Source organism: Oncorhynchus mykiss, chromosome 9, assembly GCF_013265735.2.
Source record: "Oncorhynchus mykiss isolate Arlee chromosome 9, USDA_OmykA_1.1, whole genome shotgun sequence".
Taxonomy (NCBI): domain Eukaryota; kingdom Metazoa; phylum Chordata; class Actinopteri; order Salmoniformes; family Salmonidae; genus Oncorhynchus; species Oncorhynchus mykiss.
Window position 1 is genome coordinate 49,797,397 of NC_048573.1, and position 27,503 is coordinate 49,824,899.

The 27,503-nt window shown below is 43.4% G+C and overlaps 1 protein-coding gene and 2 pseudogenes across 1 annotated transcript; 1 reads left to right on the plus strand and 2 right to left on the minus strand.

The window, feature by feature from the left end:
- Positions 1 to 3,366: 3,366 nt before the first annotated feature.
- LOC110533019 lies at positions 3,367 to 6,066 on the plus strand (annotated as a pseudogene).
- Positions 6,067 to 8,735: 2,669 nt separating this feature from the next.
- On the minus strand, positions 8,736 to 21,361 carry LOC110531196 (annotated as a pseudogene).
- A 2,216-nt stretch (positions 21,362 to 23,577) lies between these two features.
- LOC110532299 (serine/threonine-protein kinase pim-1) lies at positions 23,578 to 27,397 on the minus strand. The gene is made up of 6 exons (XM_021616064.2): positions 26,980 to 27,397; positions 26,652 to 26,758; positions 26,452 to 26,502; positions 25,734 to 26,100; positions 25,183 to 25,359; positions 23,578 to 25,048 (listed from the first exon to the last, which is right to left on the minus strand). The coding sequence occupies exons 1-6, from the start codon at positions 27,059 to 27,061 to the stop codon at positions 24,867 to 24,869; spliced, it is 966 nt and encodes a 321-aa protein (XP_021471739.1). The 5' UTR covers positions 27,062 to 27,397; the 3' UTR covers positions 23,578 to 24,866.
- Positions 27,398 to 27,503: the final 106 nt, after the last annotated feature.

Genomic DNA, 27,503 nt, shown 5'->3' on the forward strand with positions numbered 1-27,503 from the left:
AGAGCACCTAAAATGATTAGTGTCTACCATGGATTCAATAGCTTGCTCAACCATTCACTGAGGATTATATAACACATCTGCCATTAAGAGGATGTCTTTACTTTGGGAAAAATGGATTGGTTCATGTGTTGCCTACAGACTATACTTTATGTACCTAGATAATTTAAAAAAAATCAATAATAATTAATAGAACTGCTATGGTGGTCCGGTGTGGCTCCGTTGGTAGTGCAACCTTGCAATGCCAGGTTTGATTCCCATAGGGGATCAGTACGAACAAATATGAAAATGTATGCACTCATTACTGCACGTCGCTCTGGATAAGAGCGTCTGCTCAATGACTGAAATGTAAAATTACATTTTTTTCATAATTCAAACGAGGGGATACAAAGAACAAAACAGTCACAGATAATACTCTAGAATAACATTTCACTTTTCCCCATACACTTTAACACAGTGGGGTGGTCAAGATCTAAATCTTTTCAGGGTACATACGTCTACCCCTGTGCCAAATTCGGTACTTTTATGTACAATTGAGTCAAATTTTGCAGCTCAGCCATCCCACTAACATCTTGAACACAGGTGAACTGCAATGGCTACCAGTCCGAATGGGGTTCCAGAGGAGGTGTTGCTGAACACTGAACTTCATAAGGACTTAGTGGAAGAAGCTAAAGACTTTGCCCTTCAAAAACGGAGTCTTGATAAGGACTAAAGAGACCCCCAACTCATCTGAGGGAAAGAATGCATCCCCTACTATAGAAAGATCTATTTTTTATTTAAAAAAAATATATATATATATTTAACCTTTAATTTAACTAGGCAAGTACATAATACGATCTAATCAAATCAAATGTATTGGTCACATACACATGGTTAGCAGATGTTAATGCGAGTATAGCGGAATGCTTGTGCTTCTAGTTCCAACCATGCAGTAATATCTAACAAGTAATCTAACAATTTCACAACAACGAAGGAATGAACAAGAATATGTGCATATAAATATATGGATGAGCGATGGCCGAACAGCATAGGCAAGATGCAGTAGATGGTATAGAGTACAGTATATACATATGAGATGAGTAAAGTAGGGTATGTAAACATATAAAGTGACGTTGTTTAAAGTGACTAGTGATACATTTATTACATTCAATTTTTAATTATTAAAGTGTCTAGAGATTTGAGTCAGTATGTTGGCAGCAGCCACTCAATGTTAGTGATGGCTGTTTAACAGTCTGATGGCCTTGAGATAGAAGCTGTTCTTCAGTCTCTCGGTCCCAGCTTTGATGCACCTGTACTGACCTCGCCTTCTGGATGATAGCGGGGTGAACAGGCAGTGGCTCGGGTGGTTGTTGTCATTGATGATATTTTTGGCCTTCCTGTGACATCGGGTGATGTAAGTGTCCTGGAGGGCAGGTAGTTTGCCCCCAGTGATGTGTTGTGCAGACCTCACTACCCTCTGGAGAGCCTTACGGTTGTGGGCAGAGCAGTTGCCGTACCAGGCAGTGATACAGCCCTCGATTTGTGCATCTGTAAAAGTTTGTGAGTGTTTTTGATGACAAGCCAAATTTCTTCAGCCTCCTGAGGTTGAAGAGGCGCTATTGCGCCTTCTTCACCACACTGTCTGTGTGGGTGGACCATTTCAGTTTGTCCGTGATGTGTACGCCGAGGAACTTAAAATGTTCCACCTTCTCCACCACTGTCCCGTCGAGTTGAGAAGTAGCAGGTCAGCCATTGGACCTATGCTGGTGTGCTTCGCCATGAGAGGTATGTTGTCTGATGGAGTTAGCGGGAATCTATTCTGTCTTGGTAGCACTGAGGTGTAAATGTTTTTTTTTTTTTTATCTAGACTTAAAGGTCCAGTGTAGCTGGGGGTTTTTTTCTATCTCAGTGTCAAATAATTTCTGGGTAACAATTAAGTACCTTAGTGTGATTTGTTTTCAACTAAAGTGGTTAAAAAAAAAATAGCTTCTTAACAAAGGGCCATTTCTCAAACATTTTGCTCTGGCTGTCTGGGAGTGGTCTGAGTGGGGAGGGGAAAACTAGCTGTTATTGGCAGGGAGGTTTGGAACCCTCTCTCTTTTTTTTGGTCTATTAACTCATTTCTTGCCTGGTGATGTCATCAGGCAGGCCAAAACGACATGTATTTTCAAACAGCTCTTACGCCGCAAAGGCATTATAATAATTAAAAATTTCAGTGTTATTCCAACATCATAGTGTGAAAATGCACTGAGTATACTAAAGAAGACCTGTGTTTCCCATGACATAGACTATCCAGGTGAACACTATGATCCCTTATTGATGTCACCTGTTAAATCCAATTCAATCAGTATAGATCAGAGGGGAGTAGACCGGTTAAAGACGGAGGTTTAAGCCTTGAGACAATTGAGACATGGATTGTGTGAGTGCCATTCAGAGGGTGAATAGCAAAACAAAAGATTGAAGAGCTTTTGAACAGGGTATGGTAGTACAATAGGTGCCAGGTGCACCGGTTTGTGTTAAGAACTGCAAAAGAACTGCAACGCTGCTGCAACTCAATATTTGGAAGGTGTTCCTAATGTTTAGTAAATTCAGTGTATATAAAACACATGGAAATCATGTTTTCGACTACACCGGGCCTTTATTTAAATTCTTAGGATAGAATGCAAATCTGGGATTGGTACAGTCGTTTTTGGAATTAATGATATATAACCATTGATTCTAAAATAATATATTTTTAATGTCTCACCCCATAAGTGACTGAAATATAAGCTTGCTTTATGCCATTATTTGTAAACAAAATATTTGTAAACACACTGTATTAACAGTCCTTGAATTTATTTTAGGGTGGTTTTATTTCTCCAGCGCTGTCCCTCAGCTGTTTACCAAAAAAAAGTGGTGTGTTGACAGCTTTTTTGTTTGAATCACAGATTGCCCCTTTAAGTGCTTACCGGACAAAATGCAAGTGTCCATCCAGATCAGGGCTCTCCAACCCTGTTCCTGGAGAGCTACCATCCTGCAGGTTTTCACGCCAACCTTAATCTAGCACACCCGATTCTAATAATTAGTTGGTTGATAAGCTGAACCAGGTTAGTTACAACTGGGGTTGGAGCGAAAACATACAGAAAGGTAGCTCTCCGGGAACACAGTTGGAGAGCCCTGATCTAGATATTGCACCTGGGTCATCTTTGCATCTCAGGACCGAATTAGCTCACTAAGCATTTACTGTTTAGCTTTCACCACACTAGCATGCTACACAATAACAGTTGAGACTATCACATGTCTAGAACTATGTCTGTTTGCCGGCATACATACTATTTTGAATGTGTCCATTTTATCTAAATTGAACAAATAGTCATCAGAGCTGCTGTTAATTTTGTCTGGGTTCAGGGGATGACCTATGCACAGTTCACACTTTTCCCCTCACCAGGATACCTTCCACCAGCCTCTAACAGTACAAACACACTACAACCGACTGGTGGACAAGATCAGCCAGGCTGGAGAACCTTCTAGCCAGGTTATACAGAGAGCTGTTATGACCAAGCAGAAAAGACTAGTGCAATAGAGGGATTGTAGCCAATTTATTTTAACAGCACTATCAAAGTGGATGATTTCACTGGCAGTTTATTCAACAAACACAGACATGGCATACAAGAGGGGAGGACCCAGGTAGGTTTTGTAGTTTTAATGGACCTTTTACTACATTGGGTTAAATCAGGGTCACACAGTGTTTCTTGGTAGTCTTGAAACAAAAGTATACACCTCACACACATGGTTATGGGTTTAAAAAAATACTACTTTCTGAAAAATGTCCATAATCTTGGATCTGAATCGCTCAGACGACATGCTGGACCAGAATGGCTCCCTGAAACAGATCGAGATCAACACCATTGCTCCTGGTGGGTGTGGTGTTTCTGCATGCACACCAGACGTCCACCGGGATGTTCACACAACTAGTTACCAACTTATTTCTTTAAATATCCCCTGTGGAGTATTCTTTCTAAATAAGGCCTATTATTATTTCATCATTAGGCACATTCTGAAGAGGCCTGGTCAGCTGGATGAAAGCAAGCATGTCCTAAACAACAACCCTTCTGCAAGTCTGGCAAAGGGACTAGCTAAAGCTTGGGACCTCTACGGCTCGGAGAGGTGGGTGTCAAGGTTTTCATATCACTTCAAATGTAAATGATTCAAGGTCCGACTGGCAAGGTTAACCATCTAACTTTCATTCACTGCAGGGCAGTGGTCCTGTTTCTGGTTGGAGCATTTTTGGCCATAGATATATTGAGAATGAGCTATGGAACAGGTAAGTTTGATTGGATTCCTTGGTGCTTATTAGTCAAGTGAATTATTATCTGTTCTCGCACAATGAAGTCATGAGTGTCCACATATTGACTGCAAAATGTTTTTTTTGCAGACAAATTCCTGTTATATGAAGACGGTTCGACGATGTATCGAAGATGGGATTCCTTGATGAAAACGAGGCTCTTTGTGTACGTGCTATCGTAACTTTTTGTGACCAGATGGATTGTTAGATTTCTAACAAACATGTAATTGTGTTACTGACATGAAGCAAGTCAAACTCATTCTCTCTGCAGAGATGGTGGTTGCTATTGTATATTTCCGCTATGGGTACATTCCTCAGAACTACACAGAACGGGTTAGATGGTAACATCCTGTCATTGTACCTCACCTGTGGTGGCAGTTAGCATCGTGGTCAGAGTGTTGGGCCAGTAACTGAAAGGTTGCTGGATCGAATCCCTAAACTGACAAGGTAAAAATCTGTCATTCTGCCCCACTGCCCCACTGTTCCCCGGTAGGTTGTCATTGTAAGTAAGAATTTGTTAACTGACCTTCCTGGTTAAATAAAGGGCTTACAGCATTTATTTAATTTAATTTAAACCTTTCTCAGTAGTCAGTGTATCATTGACTGTAATGTATGTACCCATTAAACTCACAGACCACTTCCCAGTTCCTCTATCTATGATGATGATGATACTGTTGGATTGGATTTGGCCCTTTGATTCAGCAGTAATAATCTTCCCTGTATGATTTTGTGTAGAGCTGGGAGGCTCGCCTCATGATGGAGCGCTCTCTGGCTGTGAAGTGTCCAGATATCAGTACCCACCTGGCTGGCACCAAGAAGGTCCAACAGGAACTGGGCAGACCTGGTGTTCTGGAGAGGTTCTTTCCTGGTGAACCTGATGTTGTGGATCAGATCCGGGCCACATTTGCTGGGCTGTATACATTAGACATGGTAAGAGAACCTGGCTAAGTGTTTACATATTACCTCTTCTCTTTACAATGTTGTTGTAAATAGTTTAATTTATTTTTCAATTACTTTACTTGGTCACAACAGGGAACAGAAGGTGACAAGACTGTCTATGGCTTTGGCAAAACCAGACCAGTTTGTCCTGAAGCCACAGAGGGGAGGTGGGAGGTAAGAGGACCTCAGCTCTTTCTTTCTTCTTACAATGGGTACATTAACTAAAGGTTGCCTGGTGCCCTGGGTGAGCTGAGATATCACTGTAAGACCATTGGAATTGTCTACAATGTACAAACTCTACCCACTCTATGTCCCAGGCGAGGTAAAACAATTGCACCTAGTCTCTCGTGACCCCTGACACCGTCATGCTCTGCCTGTCTGCTGATGTGTAGAATTCCTCCTCCTGTAGGCAATCACATCTACGGATCTGAAATCTTTCAGGTACTGAAGGGTGTGAAGGATGACATATAGAGGGCAGCTTACGTCTGGATGGACAAGATCCGGCCTGTGCACAACTACATCCTGGAACGGGGAACTCTGCTAAAACTCAGCACTTGCATATGTGAACTCTGCACATTTGGAGCTTATGTCAGGTATACACACAGACAGACATGCATATTTTTGTCACAATATTATTAATTGACTGACACAGAAATGTTCTGGATGGTGTTGTGGTGGCAGAATTTTCCACAGCAGTGTTGCACTGATGTCTGGATTTGAATTCTCATAGGAGCAGTCACATTGTGCTGAGGACCAAGAGTGATGAGCTCTCTGATGGAGGTGTGGCTGCTGGAGTAACAGTCCAAGACAACCCACTCTTCGTCTGACCGACACTGTCCTTTATGATACTATTGTATTTAGATACTAATGGTATTAGGATGTATAAAATGCAGTTCCTTAGTTTGAACACTAGGTGACAGTAAAGGGTAAGATATTTCCATAGAGAATGATAAAGACATCAGCACACAGGCAGTGCTATTGAGGCAATCTCCATTTTGAAGTAGTAGCTGATCTTTTCAGCTATCTGAATTTGGGTGAAGTGGGGAGGCTTGGGCAAGTTGCAGTGAGGGGTGCAGGGCTGTTGACCGGGGTAGGGGTAGCCAGGTGGAAAGCATGGCCAGCTGTAGAAAAATGCTTATTAAAATTCTCAATTATCGCGGATTTATCGGTGGTGACAGTGTTTCCTTGCCTCAGTGCAGTGGGCAGCTGGCAGGAGGTGCTCTTATTCTCCATGGACTTTACTGTCTCTCAGAACTTTTTGGAGTTAGTGCTACAGGATGCAAATTTCTGTTTGAAAAAGCTAGCCTTTGCTTTCCTAACTGCCTGTATATATTGGTCCCTAACTTCCCTGAAAAGTTGCATATCACGTGGGCTATTCGATGCTAATACACTACGCCATAGGATGTTTTTGTGCTGGTCAAGGGCAGTCAGGTCTGGAGTGAACCAAGGGCTATATCTGTTCCTGGTTCTACATTTTTTGAATGGGGCATGCTTATTTAAGATGGTGAGGCACTTTTAAAGAATAACCAGCTATTCTCTACTGATGGAATGAGGTCAATATCCTTCCAGGATACCCGGGCCAAGTCGATTAGAAAGGCCTGCTCGGTAAAGTGTTTTAGGGAGCGTTTGACAGTGATGAGGGGTGGTCGCTTGACCGCAGACCCATTACAGACGCAGGCATTAGGCAGTGATCACTGAGATCCTGGATGAAGACAGCAGAGGTGTATTTGGAGGGAAGGTTGGTTAGGGCAATATCTATGAGGGTGCCCGTGTTTACGGATTTGGGGTTGTATCTGGTGGGTTCATTGATAATTTGTGTGAGATTGAGGGCCTCAAGCTTAGATTGTAGGATGGCCGGGGTGTTAGCATCACCTAACAGCATGAGCTCAGAAGATAGATGGCACAGCTGGGGGCAGAAGGTGGTTTATAGCAGGAGGCAACGGTTGAGTTGGCAAACAAACTGAAAAGGGTGCATACTGCCACCTAGTGTGTTTGAGCAGGTATTAAGCCAAGGTTGGCAATTTACTGCCACGGAATTAATTAATTAGCTGATCCCTCCTGATGACCCAGATGGAATCATGTGATTCTTCCTTCACCCATAGGAAGTCCCACCCAGTTGACTACTTTAAAATGGTGGAAGCCCTCAATGGCAATTTCCATGCCAAAACAGGTTTCATCCATCTCGAGTCCTATATCTAACTCTTTGGATATTTCTTGGAGTTTTCAAAAAATAAAATGTCAAATGTTTTTAGAATGATTATGAAAAAACAGTACCTCTCATCATTCTCATTTGGGCCTTTTGCAGAGGTCAAACAGTGGGCATAACACTGTGCTTATCAGTGAATGGATAGTTTTTGAAAACAATACCAATATACTTGAGATATGCAACTGTTGTATTAGCCATCAAAATACTCATGTATGGTCCCAATACTGATCCTTATAAGGGAGCCTATGCCTATGTTTAGCCATTCCCTTCTTTGTTCATGATCTACCAACTCTCTGAGGAGACAATGGGGCCAGATTGACCATCCTTTAAGAACAAACACACACAACAGCCACTTTGACCTGATGTTATCTCGCCCTCTCTGTCCCTGGCAGTGCTGTTTTCTACTCTGCCTGTGTGTTTTATCCTGCTGTCATCAGAGCTCTTTGTTATTGTTCGCTCGGTGCCACACATTCCAGGAGTTGGGTCATCAAACAGACGGACACACAGGTCACTCCCAATGGGCTGCATTTCCCGCAAGGCTCTGGCTGTATTCCACTTTACTTCCTGGACTGCAGAAGTGGAAAATGAACTGTATTTGTTCCCGACAAAAGTTGCTCTAGGGGTCAGGATATGTATTATTCCAGTGATCACTAAGCAGACAGTTTTTGGTCATAGGTTTCCGTTCTCAGAAATGGCTCCGCATGACTCCCAAAAGCTGACAAAGAATTGTACCTATTTTCTCCATGAATGACTCCACTGTTTGTTTCCTTGCCAGTGTGCTCACATTCTTGGACAAATTATTGGCAAAGGTAGTTGAGAACGCTTGAGAGAATGGTTGTAGTGGATTAGCCTTCAACTCTGATCACGGACTAAAAGCAAACTATTGGAGTTAACAAGCTGGTTACACAAGTGGCCCAGATAGCTGGGCACTGTGGTGAGAGTGGCAGAGACTGCAGACAGAGGCGCCAGGTCAGGAAGGAATGACAGGAAGTGGGTCACAGTGCTCCAGCTCTGCATGGGAGGACAGGGAAGGACAACAGCACTGAGACAGGACTCGGAGTAGATTCCCTGCCTGACTCACTTTTCTGCTGCAATCCCCACACCACTCTGTTTTGTCCATAGACTGTAAAAATAAACTGTCAAATCAAATGTGTTTACTACGAATCACCTCATTTTTTATTCTACACCGTCTTTTGAAAATAAAGTGTGTTTTCGGCAAAGGCGTCAGGCGTTTTATTTACACACTTTAGAGAAAACCCTACTAGGCTACAGTGCATTTACTGATTCCTCTTAAAGCAGCAGTGATGGAAACACAGTTGCCATGACAACAGTTATAACTAAGATGATGAGCAGGGTGAAGAGATCCAGGCAGGGGTACTGAATCCAGCTGCCCTCACATGACCTGCTCCTTTGTGCCTCTTAATAAACTCAGTCCAGAAGATCGCCAGGTGAAAGGGATTAACACGACAGTTCTTATGCACGGCCCAAAGCTTCCTAATCTACTCCTTGTATGTTTTGTCATTGATTATCTTATTAAGGGCCTTCAGAATTTTGTCTGAGGTCACATCATTAATACTGAGGGCTTTTCCCATGCCTTGTGCTGCCATGCGCTGCACGTTGCCACACTGGTCACCAAAAAAGGGCATCATCACCATGGGCACACCGTTGCAGATCCCCTCCTGGATCCCATGTGGATCCCTCCATGTGTGATGAAGGCCTTGACGGTGGGATGGCCCAATAGATCGTTCTGGGGGAGCCAGCTCATCACCTTGACATTCTCTGGAGGATTTTCAGGCACAGCTCCAATGTATCTCCACACAACTCGTTGAAGAACCTGCCGGAAGACATCAAAGAACTGTTGAGCTTTCTCAGCTGGCGGGGAGAAATCAAAGTGCATGAACCAAATCGATGTCTTGCTCATCAGCTGTGGAATAGTCATCTCCCTCTGTAGGACATCTGAGGCGATGGCATTGACTCCTGAGTACAGGTATCTGCAAGACGGGCTCAAGCAGGGCCAACAGGAAGTTGACACTCCTCTGTCTCAAGGTCATGTGGTCTGTGTAGTGTAAGGGGACATAGGAGGCAGGGAATGGGCACTGGCTGGCCTCAAACTCTACACCACACAGGGGGAAGTTATGGATGAAGAGAGAGTCTCCAACGATGACACCAACAGGCTAAAAGGGATCAGTTTGCATCAGCTTCTTGTTATATAGGAGGTTTGTTACAGGCATGCTGGATGTAGTCCCTAAGCACTGTCAGGGTTTGGTAGTAATGCCACACAGGGAGGTCAGGGTGATGTAGTGCTGCGAAGGCCCCCTGCTGCTACCCCTGAAATCACCACCACCACCCTGTGTCCCCTTCGTCCAAGCTCCTCCACCATGCTCCTCATCCCAGTCCAGTGGCTGCCGTTCATGGGCATCCCAAGCAGCTTCCCAACCTGAGGGAAGACCAGATGGAGGCAGAGCAGCTGCTCTCAGAAACACTCATCCTACAGCCGTAGGATAGAGTGGTCACTACACTTGGTTACACTACAGAATAGAGGGAACTATACAGACAGTCAGAATCGTGAGTGAAAAGTAGCCGACAATTGACAGTGTAGTTTCAATGTGTTACTGTGGATTTAATTCAATTTTTAAATAGAAAAAAGTTCCGTCAAGAGTTTGGGAGAAGTTTGAGAGGAGCATACACGTTACACACATTAAAATTGAAGTGGAGTTTAGGATGATGTGTTGCAATGGGCTGAATCAGAATCAGCCGTTTGCATTTACCGATATGCCCAGTTTACTCCCTTTCCTGAAAACAAATGCATATTGGGAATGTTAGTGTTTCCTAATATGTTGTTTCATTTTTGAAGAAAGGCCACCAGTCTTGTCAGTAATGCCAGTTGTCAGCATGTCAATAAAGAACACTTCGGGGAACCTCCCCCACAGTCTACACACAGGGCTCTGTCATGGGTGTAAAGTCCAGTACAGACAACAGAGCAACTAGAACACCAAGGGATGTGGATGTCTCTTTTTCTTTAGCTTCAAAGCGCTGTTACTACGTTATCTCCCTTTATTGTGTGTTTTCCCCCTGACACTAGCACATTTCCTTGTCCACGTGTTCATGCCAGTGATTTGGCAGAGGACCTTTAGGGTAGATCTGTTAAGTGCAGATAATATGGTTGCATCCCCTGGAGACAAAGGTCTGTGCCAGCGTGCTTCACTCCTTTTTCTCAGTCATCCCAGTGTGATAACATCCTGTCCTAACGACTGGAGCGGCTGGCTGAAAGGAGAAAAGACATGCAGGCAGAAGACAGACAGGAACCCATCCGGCCCATCACACTACCATTGACCTGAATGTGTTCTGGAGGTAGGCTGTAGCCTCAGAGGAACAAATGTGTTACAGCCACACGAGTCAAGGTTCAATTCCTGTTGTCAACTTTTAAGTTCTTCATTATTGTAAATTGGAACTTTCCGAACCCCAACTTCCTCTTCCACTATCTTAATGAGTAATAAAAGACTTGAATGAAACTCTCAAAAAGCCTAAGAATTCAGTTACAGAGGCACATTCCTTGTAAGACTTTGCATACATGGTACTTATCATACAAGCCATGTAATTGTATGACAAAGTACATGTTAGCTTGACTGTGAAAACCACAAATGGAAAACAACAAGCAGAAGCAAGTATTGACACATCAGCATCTCCGCAACTACTCTCACAGGAATGAGGAAGTGAGTGATGCACTAGTTTACGGGAAATTCGTGGGAGGGGTTGATGGGAATGCATGGGGGTGGTTATGGGGATGACTATGACAAATATTTCAACAGAGAGAGAGGAAGAGAGAATAGTGAGGTAGAATGCCATAAACAATTGTAGCCAGAGGAAGCTGGTAGGAGGAGCTACAGGAGTACAGGCTCATTGTAATGGCTGGAATGGGATCAATAGAATGGAGTCAAACACATTGTGTTCATGTGTTTTGATGTGGTTAATACCATTCCATTGATTCCATTCCAGCCATTACAATAAGTCCTCATATAGCTCCTCCCACTGGTCTCCTCTGATTGTAGCACAGTAAAGTTGGATTTGATATCCATATTTGTTTCTGTGTGTAGTAGTGGCTGGATTCAATTCGTATTGCAGAACTATGGCGGAAGATCCACGTTATGGCTCGATACACATTTAAAGGCAATGTTCCCATGTGGGGCAAAGACTGGGTTCACAGTAAATGCTGCGTATGTCGGCTCAATATGAAATGACCTATATGTTTTAATGCGGATCTTCCACGATACGGATTGAATCCAGCCCCAGCAGGCCTTCCTTCCAACAAAGACTATTCTAGGGTTGAATATGGTGTTTTGCTGATGTGTCCAGCATGCCACCGAAAGCCGTTCTAAATGTCATGTTCATACAGCTTAGGAGTTCACTGTCATTCAAAACTCTGAAAACTCTCTCAGGACTCTATTCAATCTATATTGCTGAAGTGTTACAGACTGCACAATAGAAATGTAAAGGTCATTTCTGATTGAGCCGGCATATGCAGCCTTTACCGTGAACGTGGTCTCCGCTAAAGCGAGAACATTTTGTACATAATTGTACGTAAACAAAGATCTAAAAGACAAGACAACCCGTCAATAACATCTCCTCTTGTATATAAACAATGTTATTTACAAATGGATGAGTCCAAGGGTTGAGTCAACAGGCTCATGCTGACAGTTGCCATTCAGACTATTGATGTGTGTCTCCCTCCCTCTGCCTCAGAAGGGGAGTGACAGGAATCTGCTTGTGGTCTAGTCACCACGCCCTCCCCTCTGCCCTGCGCTCCATGTCATCCTGTTTGCCTGTTTGCTTGAGAGAGAAAGCTGACCTTTCCCTTAATAGCCAATCTGGCCAACACAATGTGTGGAGCTGTGAGTCAGGCAGCAGGAATGCAGCACTCCCCACAGGCGGAGATAGGGACACTGCAGGTAGCGCCAGCCCCAAGGAGTCAGGGTCACCCTGAGACGTTTCATTCCTGCCTTGGAAACCTCTGAGGCATGCTGTAGGCAAACATTGACTTAGTCATCTCCCACACTATAGCCAGCCTTCCTCTCAGGCAGCTCTCCCATGTACTGGCTTGTTGCAGTAGGAGGGTGGCTGGCTGGCCAACCGTTGGATCCGTCACAGATGTGAAAGTGCTGGGGTGGATAGCTGGGATAGCTGTCCGCCCTCTCTAATTAGTCTGTCTGACTCATTCACAAAAATGTGAGAACAACTGCCATGCCTTGAACAAGTGCAGCTAGAAACTCTGCGGTGCAGTTGATTATATCTACCGTTCACAGAGGAGAGTAAAGCATGAGATGTGCGCCAAATAAAAATTGCAGCATTTGATACACTTATGGTGGGAAACAGTTTTGAATGTTTTTTTTTAAGAGCAGACGCTTTGCAGAGGGTATTTGAGATCCAGGCCACACACGCAGGCAGTGATGAGGACCAGGATCACTGACTAGTATAACACCCTGCTATACAGGAAGAGACGGATCACACTGACCTTACAGAGCACTGTGCTCCAACGGAATGACTTCCACTCCCTGTGTGTGTGTGTGTGTGTGTGTGTGTGTGTGTGTGTGTGTGTGTGTGTGTGTGTGTGTGTGTGTGTGTGTGTGTGCGTGTGCGTGTGCGTGTTTGTGTGTCTGTGTGTGTCTGTGAGTGAAAAACAAATGTTTTGGGCAGCATACAAAACATACCTTGTGAAAGCACATCTCTTAAAGTAAATGTTAAGCAGCTAATTATACAGGGGTGTTCCTGTGTTCATGTTGTGTATGATGTCCAAAACAATCGACAGCCAGGACTCGTCAGGCCATATTATGACTAGCAATTTTGGATTGTTGCCTGTGTTTGGAAATATGGTATATATACGTGTTTCTTGAGTTCTTCAGAAGAAGTTCTTGAGAAAGATTTGGGAGGCGGGAGTTCCTCCAACAGCTGGAGTTTCTCTCTGTTTCCCAATAACTGTTTTGCAGGGAGTGGTATACAGGAATGAGCATGTAGAAGGCAGTGGAGGCTGCTGAGAGGAGGACGGCTCATAATAATGGCTGGAAACGAGTGAATGGAATGGATGTATTTGATACCATTCCACCAATTCCGCTCCAGCCATTTCTGTATACTTCTGGCCCTTCTTATAACACTGTGTTAACAACCCTCCAGGCAAGCTTCAATGCCATACAACTCTCCTTCCGTGGCCTCCAATTGCTCTTAAATACAAGTAAAACTAAATGCATGCTCTTCAACCGATCTCTACCTGCACCTACCCGTCTGTCCAACATCACTACTCTGGACGGCTCTGACTTAGAATACGTGGACAACTACAAATACTTAGGTGTCTGGTTAGACTGTAAACTCTCCTTCCAGACCCATATCAAACATCTCCAATCCAAAGTGAAATCTAGAATTGGCTTCCTATTTCGCAACAAAGCATCCTTCACTCATGCTGCCAAACATACCCTTGTAAAAACTGACCATCCTACCAATCCTCGACTTTGGCGATGTCATTTACAAAATAGCCTCCAATACCCTACTCAACAAATTGGATGCAGTCTATCACAGTGCAATCCGTTTTGTCACCAAAGCCCCATATACTACCCACCATTGCGACCTGTACGCTCTCGTTGGCTGGCCCTCGCTTCATACTCGTCGCCAAACCCACTGGCTCCATGTCATCTACAAGACCCTGCTAGGTAAAGTCCCCCCTTATCTCAGCTCGCTGGTCACCATAGCATCTCCCACCTGTAGCACACGCTCCAGCATGTATATCTCTCTAGTCACCCCCAAAACCAATTCTTTATTTGGCCTCCTCTCCTTCCAGTTCTCTGCTGCCAATGACTGGAACGAACTACAAAAATCTCTGAAACTGGAAACACTTATCTCCCTCACTAGCTTTAAGCACAAAATATCAGAGCAGCTCACAGATTACTGCACCTGTACATAGCCCACCTATAATTTAGCCCAAACAACTACCTCTTTCCCTACTGTATTTTAATTAATTAATTTATTTTGCTCCTTTGCACCCCATTATTTTTTATTTCTACTTTGCACATTCTTCCACTGCAAATCTACCATTCCAGTGTTTTACTGGCTATATTGTATTTACTTTGCCACCATGGCCTTTTTTTTGCCTTTACCTCCCTTCTCACCTCATTTGCTCACATCGTATATAGACTTGTTTATACTGTATTATTGACTGTGTGTTTGTTTTACTCCATGTGTAACTCTGTGTCGTTGTATCTGTCGAACTGCTTTGCTTTATCTTGGCCAGGTCGCAATTGTAAATGAGAACTTGTTCTCAACTTGCCTACCTGGTTAAATAAAGGTGAAATAAATCAAATAAAATAAAAATGTCCACGAGCCCATTCTCCTTAATTATGGTGCCACCAACCTCCTGTAGTAGCTGCAAATAATCAGCCATAAACAATGGTCAGAGTTCTACAGATATAATTTAAGATGAGCAATACTGTTAACACAACACTATTAACTCATGCATTTTCCGAGAGCGAGAGAGCGAGTCGAAACAGCAGGTCCGAGACAAGGTAGAGCGTCCGGTGTAACAGGTCAGGGTTCCACAGCCGCAGGCAGAACAGCAGACCTGTATCAGCAGCACGACCAGGTGGACTGGGAACAGGGACAGCCAGGAGTCGTCAGACCAGGTAGTCCTGAGGCATGGTCCTAGGGCTTAGGTCCTCCGGGAGGGGGGGACAGAGAGGAAGAGGGAGACAGAAGAGAATTAGAGGGAGCATGCCTAAGATCACACAGTACAACAGGTAGGACAGGAGAGGTCAGGAGATTTGGTAAGTTTGTGTCCTGTTGATATACATTTGGTGGTGTGGGGGCTTTGCTTTGGCCAATACACCAGAGAGGACAGACTGACCCTAGCCCACCGGGGCATAAACTATTGCGGCTTAGATACTGGGGACTGAGACAAGGGGGGGGGGGGGGGGGGTCGGGGAACACTGTGGCCCCATCCAAAGATACCAACCAGGCAGGCCAAAGCAAAGCCCCCACACCACCAAATGTATATCAACAGGACACAAACTTACCACCCTGAGACAAGGCTGAGTATATAGCCAACAAAGATCTCGCCCGCCACACAAGCCCGAGGGGACACAAAACTTGACAGGAGATCACATCAGTGATTCAACAAACTCAAGTCGAGTATAGCGGGAAAATAAGTGACAGATGACATACAGTTCATTCAGACATTTCGTTACGTTACTGCCTTATCCTAAAATTGATTTAAGAATTCTTCATCAACCTACACACAATACCCCATAATGACAAAGCCAAAACAGGTTTTAGAAAAAAAAAATAGCAAACTAAAATACATTATTTACATACAGTTGAAGTCAGAAGTTTACATATACCTTTGCCAAATACATTTAATCTCAGTTTTTCACAATTCCTGACATTTAATCCTAGTAAACATTCCCTGTTTTAGGAGAGTTAGGATCCCCACTTAATTTTAAGAATGTGAAATGTCAGAAAAATAGTAGAGCGAATGATTTATTTCAGCTTTTATTTCTTTCATCACATTCCCAGTGGGTCAGAAGTTTACATACACTCAATTACTATTTGGTAGCATTGCCTTTAATTTTTTTTTATCTTGGGTTAAACGTTTTGGGTAGCCTTCCACAAGCTTCCTACAATAATTTGGGTGAATTTTGGCCCATTCCTCCTGACAGAGCTGGTGTAACTGAGTCAGGTTTGTAGACCTCCGTGCTCGCACATGCTTTTTCAGTTCTGCCCATACATTTTCTATAGGATTGAGGTCAGGGCTTTGTGATGGCCACTCCAATACCTTGACTTTGTTGTCCTTAAGCCATTTTGCCACAACTTTGGAAGTATGCTTGGGGTCATTGTCCATTTGGAAGACCCATTTGAAACCAAGCTTCAACTTCCTAACTGATGTCTTGAGATGTTGCTTCAATATATCCACTTCATATTCCTGCCTCATGATGCCATATTTTTTGTAAAGTGCACCAGTCCCTACTGCAGCAAAGCAAAGCACACCCACAACATGATACTGCCACCCCTGTGCTTCATGGTTGGGATGGTGTTGTTCGGCTTGCAAGCTTCCACCTTTTTTCTCCAAACACAACGATGGCCAAACAGTTCTATTTTTGTTTCATCCGACCAGAGGACGTTTCTCCAAAAAGTACAATCTTTGTCCCCATGTGCAGTTGCAAACAGTAGTCTGGCTTTTTTTATGGCGGTTTTGGAGCACTGGCTTCTTCCTTGCTGAGTGGCCTTTCAGGTTACGTCAATATATGACTTGTTTTGCTGTGGATATAGATTATTTTGTACCGGTTTCCTCCAGCATCTTCACAAGGTCCTTTGCTGTTGTTCTAAGATTGATTTGCACTTTTCGCACGTTCATCTCTAGGAGACAGAACGCGTCTCCTTCCTTAGCGGTATGATGGCTGCGTGGTCCCATGGTGTTTACACACTGCTCAAAAAAATAAAGGGAACACTTAAACAACCCAATGTAACTCCAAGTCAATCACACTTCTGTGAAATCAAACTGTCCACTTAGGAAGCAACACTAATTGACAATACATTTCACATGCTGTTGTGCAAATGGAATAGACAACAGGTGGAAATTATAGGCAATTAGCAAGACACCCCCAATAAAGGAGTGGCTCTGCAGGTGGTGACCACAGACCACTTCTCAGTTCCTATGCTTCCTGGCTGATGTTTTGGTCACTTTTGAATGCTGGCGGCGCTTTCACTCTAGTGGTAGCATGAGACAGAGTCTACAACCCACACAAGTGGCTCAGGTAGTGCAGCTCATTCAGGATGGCACATCAATGTGAGCTGTGGCAAGAAGGTTTGCTGTGTCTGTCAGCGTAGTGTCCAGAGCATGGAGGCGCTACCAGGAGACAGGCATCAGGAGACGTGGAGGAGGGCAACAACCCAGCAGCAGGACTGCTACCTCCGCCTTTGTGCAAGGAGGAGCAGGAGGAGCACTTGCCAGAGCCCTGCAAAATGACCTCCAGCAGGCCACAAATGTGCATGTGTCTGCTCAAACGGTCAGAAACAGACTCCACGAGGGTGGTATGAGGGCCCGACGTCCACAGGTGGGGGTTTTGCTTACAGCCCAACACCGTGCAGGACGTTTGGCATTTGCCGGGAGAACACCAAGATTGGCAAATTCGCCACTGGCGCCCTGTGCTCTTCACAGATGAAAGCAGGTTCACACTGAGCACATGTGACAGACATGACAGAGTCTGGAGCCGCCGTGGAGAACGTTCTGCAGCCTGCAACATCCTCCAGCATGACCGGTTTGGCGGTGGGTCAGTCATGGTGTGGGGTGGCATTTCTTTGGGGGGCCGCACAGCCCTCCATGTGCTCGCCGGAGGTAGCCTGACTGCCATTAGATACCGAGATGAGATCCTCAGACCCCTTGTGAGACCATATGCTCATGCGGTTGGCCCTGGGTTCCTCCTAATGCAAGACAATGCTAGACCTCATGTGGCTGGAGTGTGTCAGCAGTTCCTGCAAGAGGAAGGCATTGATGCTATGGACTGGCCCGCCCGTTCCCCAGACCTGAATCCAATTGAGCACATCTGGGACATCATGTCTCGCTCCATCCACCAACGCCACGTTGCACCACAGACTGTCTAGGAGTTGGAGGATGCTTTAGTCCAGGTCTGGGAGGAGATCCCTCAGGAGACCATCCGCCACCTCATCAGGAGCATGCCCAGGCATTGTGGGGGGGGGGGGGGGGGGGGGGGGGGGGGGGGGGGGGGGGGGGGGTCATACAGGCACGTGGAGGCCACACACACTACTGAGCCTCATTTTGACTTGTTTTAAGGACATTACATCAAAGTTGGATCAGCCTGTAGTGTGGTTTTCCACTTTAATTTTGAATGTGACTCCAAAACCTCCATGGGTTGATATATTTGTTTTCCATTGATAATTTTTGTGTGATTTTGTTTCAGCACATTCAACTATGTAAAGAAAAAAGTATTTAATAAGAATATTTCATTCATTCAGATCTAGGATGTGTTCTTTTAGTGTTCCCTTTATTTTTTTGAGCAGTGTATTTGCATACTATTGTTTTTACAGATTAATGTGGTAACTTCACGCGTTTGGAAATTGCTCCAAAGGATGAAACAGACTTGTGGAGGTCTACAATATTTTTCCAGAGGTCTTGGCTGATTTCATTGGATTTTCCCATGATGTCAAGCAAAGAGGCACTGAGTTTGAAGGTAGTTGACTCAAATTATGTCAATTAGCCTATCAGAAGCTTCTAAAGCCATGACATCATTTGCTGTTTAAAAGCACATTCAACTTAGTGCATGTAAACTTCTGACCCACTGGAATTGTGATTCAGTGAATTATAAGTGAAATAATCTGTAAACAATTGTTGGAAAAATTACTTGTGTCATGCACAAAGTAGATGCCCTAACCGACTTGCCAAAACTATGGTTTGTTAACAAGATATTTGTGGAGTGGTTGAAAAACTAGTTTCAACGACTCCAACCTAAGTGTATGTAAACTTCTGACTTCAACTGTAGGTGTTCCTTTTATCCAGGTGAGAAAGGGCAATGTGGAGTGTGATTGAGATTGCGTCATCTGTGGATCTGTTGGAGCGGTATGCGAATTAGAGTGGGTCTAGGGTGTCCGGGAGGATGCTGTTGATGTGAGCCATTACCAGCCTTTCAAAGCACTTCATGGCTACCGACACTAGTGCCACAGGGCTGTAATCATTCAGTTAGCTTACCTTCGCTTCCTTGGGCAACCTAAGTGTATGTAAACTTCCGACTTCAAATGTAAGTACTCAGAGCCTCTGCTATGAGACTCGGGCGCTCAGGTGCATCCTGTTTCCATGGATCCTCCTTGAGATGCTTCTGCAACTTGATTAGAGTCCACCAGTGGTAAATTCAATTGATTGGACATGATTTGGAAAGGCACACACCTGACTATATAAGGTTCCACAGTTGACAGTGCATGTTATAGCAAAAACCAAGCCGTGAGGTCGAAGGAATTGTCCATAGAGCTCCGAGACAGTATTTTGTTGAGCTACAGATCTGGGGAAGTGTACCAAAAACATTTCTGCAGCACTGAAGGTCCCCAAGAACACAGTGGGTTCCATCGTTCTTAAATGGAAGAAGTTTGGAACCACCAAGACTCTTCCTAGAGCTGGTCGCCTTGCCAAACTTAGCAATTACGGTAGAAGGGCCTTGGAGAGGGAGGTGACCAAGAACCCCATGGTCACTCTGACAGAGCTCCAGAGTTCCTCCTTGGAGATGTGAGAACCTTCCAGAAGGACAACCATTTCTGCAGCCCTTCACCAATCAGGCCTTTATGGTAGAGTGGCCAGATGGAAGCGACTCCTCAGTAAAAGGTACATGACAGCTCGCTTGGAGTTTACCAAAAGGCACCTAAAGACTCTCAGACCATGAAAAACAAGATTTTCTGGTCTGGTGAAACCAATATTGAACTCTTTGGCCTGAATGCCAAGTGTCTCGTCTGGAGGAAACCTGGCACCATCCCTACGGTAAAGCATGGTGGTGACAGCATCATTCTGTGGTGATGTGTTTCCCCGGCAGAGACTGGGAGACTAGTCAGAATTGAGGGAAAGATGAACAGAGCAAAGTACAGAGAGATCCTTGATGAAAACCTGCTCCAGAGCATTCAGTACCTCAGACTGGGGCGGAGGTTCACCTTCCAACAGGACAACGACCCTAAGCACACAGCCAAGACAATGCAGGAGTGGCTTCGGGACAAGTCTCTGAATGTCCTTGAGTGGCCCAACCAGAGTCCGGACTTGAACCCGATCGAACATCTCTGGAGAGACCTGAAAATAGCTGTACATTATGAGGTATTGTGTGTAGATTGAAGAAACAAAATCGATTTAATCCATTTTAGAAAAAAGGCTGTAACACAATGTGGAAAAGTCAAGGGGTCTGAATACTTTCTAAATGCACTGTATGTATGAATATGGTACAATGATAATTTTGTTAACATATTTTGGAAAAGTTTACATTGCACAGTATATACTTACAGAAATAATCAACCTGAGCAAAAATTGGGTTATTTTTATTTTCAAACAGTCCCTCACTATAGATTGGCTTTGTCCTGCTATTGTGATGACTCAATCCAAAATGCATATTTTCCCCATTCAAAGGAGCTCCATAGGTGAGGAGTGAATGAGTCATCGATTCTCCATCCATGCAAATACAACACCCTTATTTGACTCTCATTGTAAAACAGGTTTGCATGATTTTCCCTTCCTCAGTTCAGGGAATGAGTAGGCTCCTTCATTGACTGAGTTCTATCAGTCCCATCACAAGGCAGACAGCAGCACTTTATGGGGAAAAACTCAAATGGTGGCAAGATGAAAGGTTTCATGGCAGAGATTCCATGTTTCCATGTTTGTGTATCATATTTTACATTATAGACTTTGTTGGAGTTAAAAATACATTGCCTTGCTGTATGATGTTAATATTCAAAGCAGCCACCCACATGTCAATTGTAGTACACCCTCAGATTCTCAGAACTTATATAATTATGCCATCTAAAGGAAATGTTCTGTGGTTTTGATGATATCTCTACTACAGGCAAATGTTTTCCAGGTAGAGGATGCATACAGATAGAGGGTTAGACAAGTGTTGAGAAATATGTCAGTGATAAACCAAAGTGCAATGGCTTAAAAACCACAATACAGTGTTCGTTTACAGTAATACCCAGCCCACATGGTCATACAGGTCCTCTAGCTGGGCTTTGGACATATACTGAAGCATGCATAAGCCAATAAGGTATAGTGAGCAAGGATAGGCAGAGGATTACAGAGGCTTGGGGAGCGTGACCCCCATGGCGGGTGGGGAGAGAGGAGGGGCCAGGTCGGCAAAGCTGGGGTCTGGAAAAGGGGCAGGGCAGAGGACCACATGCTGGGCCATCTCTGCTCAAGGAATTAAGATGAGGACATGCCTGGCTACGTAGGTGTATTTGAATACTTACTAAACAAACCACCAAAATTTGTGACAAAATTGTCTACCTCTATGTTGTCTCTACTGAAATACAAAATGCGAACGCTACAGATATGGACTACTAGACCTTCGTAGATGCATCTACTCTGCCTTCTGAGATGATGTTTGTAAAGTTGTGATAACAGATTTGCAGACTGAGGCCAGGACCCCCGCGGTATAATCGCCTTTTATTAAACGTAACCTGCTTTCTAGATAAACCCTTAAGAACATAAATCAAAGTTTTTTAGCTTGACTTATAAAGAGACTAATGAAATCTGGACCATGTCTCCTTGTCAACTTTGCACACTGCTGCTCATGCTCCCGTTTGATTTTATTTCTAACAACGTTTCGACCCTTAGGTCTTTATCAGGCATCCATATCCCAGGTGGGGGTGAAAGGTCCTATATATAGGGGCGGTACTCAGTGACATCACTTCCTGAAACAGGAGGTAAAAATATATAACATAGGTTCACAATATTAACATTCAATGTATCAAAATATATGATCATACACATGAAATGTGATCAATATTTACTGTAATATACACTACCGGTCAAAAGTTTTAGAACACCTACTCATTCAATGGTTTTTCTTTATTTTTACAAATTTCTACATTGTAGAATAATAGTGAAGACATCAAAACTATGAAATAACACATGGAATCATGTAGTAACCAAAAAAGTGTTAAACATATATTTCATATTTGAGGTTCTTCAAATAGCCACCTTTGACTTGATGACAGTTTTGCACACTCTTGGCATTCTCTCAACCAGCTTCACCTGGAATGCTTTTCCAACAGTCTTGAAGGAGTTCCCACATATGATGAGCACTTGTTGGCTGCTTTTCCTTCACTCTGCGGTCCGACTCATCCCAAACCATCTCAATTTGGTTGAGGTCGGGGGATTGTGGAGGCGATGCCATCTGATGCAGCTCTCCATCACTCTCCTTCTTGGTCAAATAGCCATTACACAGCCTGGAGGTGTGTTGGGTCATTAATAGTCCCACCAAGCCCAAACCATATGGGATGGTGTCGTGCCTTGACTATCATTAATGTGTTTGACTGTTATTCTATAAAACAATTACATACCACGTTCAATTATTATGCAATTAAATTAATCATACAACAATTAATTAAGTAGTAATCTGGAGCACCACGGGAAAACTTATTTAACGAGTTACTATCTCCCGAATTAAACTCTTGTAAGGTATATTCATATCTATAGATAAGTCACTTATTAATGTATTTTTACCACATATCAGTCTCATTCTGAATGTCGCATGATCCTATAAATCTGCATAAACCCTAGTCTCCATGATGAATCAGCGATACACAAATTGGTTTATTTATTTACTAACTAAATAATCACACAGAATTACATAAACACACAAACAGGATAGACATAATCTACACATAGATTACTACATAATGCAATTACATGCTACATAATGCAGTTGTTGAGATGTGTCTGTTACTTGAAATCTGTGAAGAGTTTATTTGGGCTGTCGTTTCTGAGGCTGGTAACTCTAATGAACTCTACAGAAGAGGTAACTCTGGGTCTTCCATTCCTGTGGCGGTCCTCATGAGAGCCAGGTTAATCATAGCGCTTGATGGTTTTTGCGACTGCACTTGAAGGAACTTTCAAAGTTCTTTACATTTTCCGTATTGACTGACCTTCATGTCTTACAGGACTATTTGCTTATTTGAGCTGTTATTGCCATAATATAGACTTGGTAATATAGACCAAATAGGGCTATCTTCTGTATACCACCCCTACCTTGTCACAACACAACTGATTGACTAAAACACATTAAAGAAATTCCAGAAATGAACTTTTAGACTATATAAATATATGACAGGTGTGGTTCACCTACAACTCCAGAAAGTACCTGGATGTGCGTATGTTCATCAGCTTTTGTCCTTGTCAACTTTTGACATATGGTAATGGTCTACACCCCACTTCTTACACACGAAAGAGTTGAGCTATGTGAACTCTGAGCAGGTGTGGAGCAGTGGTGGCAACTTCTCTTGTTATTCATTCAGGTCAATCTAATTCACACCTGAAATAGGATTCGGTTTTAAGCTATTTTTTCACTTGTGTTTGTAGTTGAAATACCAGGCTCCTGAAGTAAAACAAGTGGGCCAAAAGTCAAGGTTAAAAAAATATTTATTGAAATCGTATAAAAATAGTTCATTTAATTTACAATTCTAATTTGGATGAAAACAAAACAAAGCTGCAATCGTGCAACAAGAGGTGAAAACAATGTTGATGTATGACACATACTTGCTTACTCAGAACATTGTCAATTCATCCAAATCAACAGCAGACAAATAACAGTTACCATCAGTAGACTTTCAACATACATTAAAATGGAAGTGCTTTGAAGGTTATTTACACACACAAACATATATATATATACACATACACAAACATCTGCTCAGAAGATTTCAAGCCATAAATATGGTCAAAATACATTTAAATAATCTGTGGGCCCTTCAACAACTGTGGAATGAAATATACAGCCGAAATTCTCTATAAATAAATAAATAATTCCACACAGCTCGAGTGAGAAAAATCACACAAATATTATTCACAATAGCCTTATTCCTAGCCTGTGAGGTGAAAGATACAGACATGTTTACTCGAACAAAAAAGCATTTAGTATTTTAGTGTGGCGCTTTGCATTACTGTGTGCATTCACGTCTGGGTGAGTGGTAGTTGTGTGTAGACAGGCGTTAAAAGCTCGGAGGCGGATGCAGGAAAGTGAGGTAAGTCTTCCGGTTTTTGTTTGCACAGGTTTGTGTGTACTATAGGAGGTTCTCTGGCTGCTGTCGGTATTGGAAAATGGCAAAGGCTTTACTGATCTAGTCCTATAAGACGAAAGCAGGAAATAAAACCCTGTAAAGTAAAAAAAAGAAAAGAAAAAAGTGATTTGTTGGCTTCATGAAATTCAAGTATTTCCAGGGTCCCCAACAATCTGACACACCAAAGGCACTTCAATTTGCTCCTCTTCGCTTCCTGTGACACCCACTCATCAGTGAGGCGGGGCAGAGTACAATGGCTGGTTGGTAGCTAGCTAGTTATGTAACAAAGACTGTCCACTTGTTCATGCCTTCAGCAGAACAAATCACATGAATAGGGATGGACTTCGTCCTTTCTGGTGTACATACTCTCACACCACAGCCAATATTACAGAGCAAGTCCTTCGTAGGGGTGAGAATAGCTTTTGATATTACAGTGTCCAATTAAGTAGCCATTAAGGATGTTACGTTTTCATGAAGTCCAAAAGGAGAGTGAACAGGTGGGGTCTGGCCACAAGAGAAAGAGGGAGATATGTAAATACAAATGTAACTTCCTTCTGTGTAGTCCATATTGTCTTTGGTGTACAGCCACGTCAGTTCTCTGTGTTCTACTAGTCTCGGTCAGTGCAGTGACAGTCATTGGGCCACCACCGTGGTGAACGCAGTAGGCTCATGACTGATGCTGTGCAGTCTGATCTCTGTGCTCTGCTCTGCTGAGGACACTGTGCTCTGCATCCATGGGTGATTGATGATGTCCTCAAACGATGGCCTCTCAGCAGGCCTCAGGGACAGGCACAACTTGATCAACTGCTGGCACTCTGGAAGAAGAATGGGGATAATGGTTAGTCAGTGCTTTGACTGGTCACCCAATGACTAATATATGAGCAATATATATTTCACTGGTGTAGCATATTAGGTTTTAGGATGTTTTGTTCCAGTTATTGGGGCTCACCTGTGGAGATTCTTCGTCTGAAGAGCACCTGGCCTTGTACAATCTCCTCGTCCTGCTCGAAGGGGATATCTCCACACACCATGTCATACAGCAGGACACCCAAAGACCAAACCGTTGCTGACCGCCCATGGTACCGATGGTATTTGATCCATTCAGGTGGACTGTACACTCTAGTGCCTTTTGATAGAGAAATAACAATAATGGTTCAATTCAAAGATGTGCTCAATTCCTATGAAGAAATACTAGCACAGAAAACTTTCAAAAATGGACACAAAAAATAAACATTAAGGACTGATTTAATAAATCTGATTATATGGATTAAACATTAATAAGTAATCACTGCGTGCCTTCTATTGAGGTCAAGCGCCAGTGAGCGTGACAGTAGGGTGTGTGAGAGTGAATGTGTGGGAGGAGAGCCTGACATGTGACAATGTTTATAAACTTTGAGTTGTAAAAATGCACTTTCCCTCCACAGGGTGGCGCCAAAATCAACACATCCAGCTAACCACTAAAACGGACTATGATTACAGTATATCAACGAGGATGCTTACCATCGAAGTCGGTGTAAACAGTGTCTTTGAGCAATGCCCCGGATCCGAAGTCAATAAGCTTCATTTCGCCCGTCTGAAGATCAATGAGGATGTTTTCATCTTTGATGTCCCTGTGTACAACCCCACAGTTGTGGCAGTGTCGAACAGCTTCAAGAACCTGACAGAAAAAGTTCTTTGCCAGCTCCTCTGGTAAAGCACCTTTCTCAGTGATGAAATCAAAAAGGTCCTTGACCTTCTCCGGCCGTTCCATGACAATAATAAAGCTGTCAAGTCGCTCGTACCAGTCCAGCATCTTTATCACGCCCCGAGCTCCATTCCCAACTTTCTTCATGAGTAGAATCTCCATGGGGACACGAGAGCCATTTGGCTGAAAATAAAATTGAAATCTGGTTAATTTCTGCAGTGAATAGTGGTTAAGGCAATAATAAACATGTCGTCCCCCACGAATGATGCAGCTCCCCCCGGGCCAATTGTGATATGGCATGTGACCAGCATTTCTGTTAATTACTATAGCTCCCGCCTTGGGTCACAGTTTAATTTTGTATGATGCCAGATCTCTATGGCAATATGCATCATTCGTCCGTTTCATTAAAATCGTGCCAGTGCGGTCTTGAGATATCGCTTGTGACGAACGAATGGAGCCAGATCCACAGTCCCCTGGACAACAACATACTATACATGTATTCAAACTAAAATGCACAACCAAAAGCATCCTTACCAGCTCTCCCCACTCCGAGACCCGATCCTTAGCCACATGTTTGACAGCAACCTGCGTGTGGAAAAAAAAGGATCAGATCAATTAAACCTGATATTAGAGAAGAGAAAATATGCAAAGATATGAATTGATTAGCCAACTTGTATTTAAAATATATATTTAAAGAATGCGACGGTTGACAATAAAATGTAAGAAATACTAACCAGTGCGCCATCTGAAATTCTTGTGCCAGAATACACCGTCCCAAAACCGCCACTTCCCAGCACAGAGCCAACCTGGTAAAGCTTCTCGAAAGGCTCCCTCTCTTTCCCTGTAAATATACAAGAACATACGATTAATACAACTCTTCCACATAGTTAGTGTAATGTTACATGTGTGAATACAAATACATTTAAATACCCGAAAGGGAAACGGTTACTGTAGATTAGGTCAAATGGAAAATACAGTATTGGTAGCCTAGTAGCAAGGTAGCATTAATGTTACTCGTTAGCTAATAGCGAACCTCCATTTACAAGACAAGCGTCATCTAACCTTGGTGAACTTGAAGCTGGATTTTCGCCGGCATATCAACGGTGGAGATGTGAGCGAATGAGTTTAATTTAGACAGCAGCATTCCTGTAATCCACGAAATTGACGATTTATTCTACAAATATTCCGATCTGGGATCCAGTTCAACTATATCTGGCGCGTGACCCACGTTGCTGTAGGAAAAAAATGCGGCACCAATCCTCGTCTCATCCGGATCTTGCGAAGACTCGTTATTTGGTCCTTAAACGTAAACGCCTTCGTATCCAGTGAGTTGAAATATCGAGTAGCCCAATGATACAATATGACTATTGATATACTGTACAATTACTTGTAAACAGATAAAACCAAATTCTAAAAGAAAAACAGCACCTCACGTTTTGCTAGGACACCGGCTCTTTGAATTTGAGGAAGGGCAGGGAAGGACAAATATATATCCATAGTAAATGGGAGTAGCCACCACAAGGTCTATCGTCATTCTGTTCTCCGCCCACCACGCAGTCTCCACCAATGGTAACCATTATAGACTA

Bases quoted from the DNA above. Each gene is read 5' to 3' on its own strand.
- LOC110532299 (XM_021616064.2), bottom strand. From the start codon at position 27,061: ATGCTGCTGTCTAAATTAAACTCATTCGCTCACATCTCCACCGTTGAT. The intron at 26,759-26,979 runs GTTAGATGACGC...GTATATTTACAG, and splicing joins CCAGCTTCAAGTTCACCAAG to GGAAAGAGAGGGAGCCTTTC. The intron at 25,360-25,733 runs GTAAGCATCCTC...CTCTATCAAAAG, and splicing joins TGTTTACACCGACTTCGATG to GCACTAGAGTGTACAGTCCA.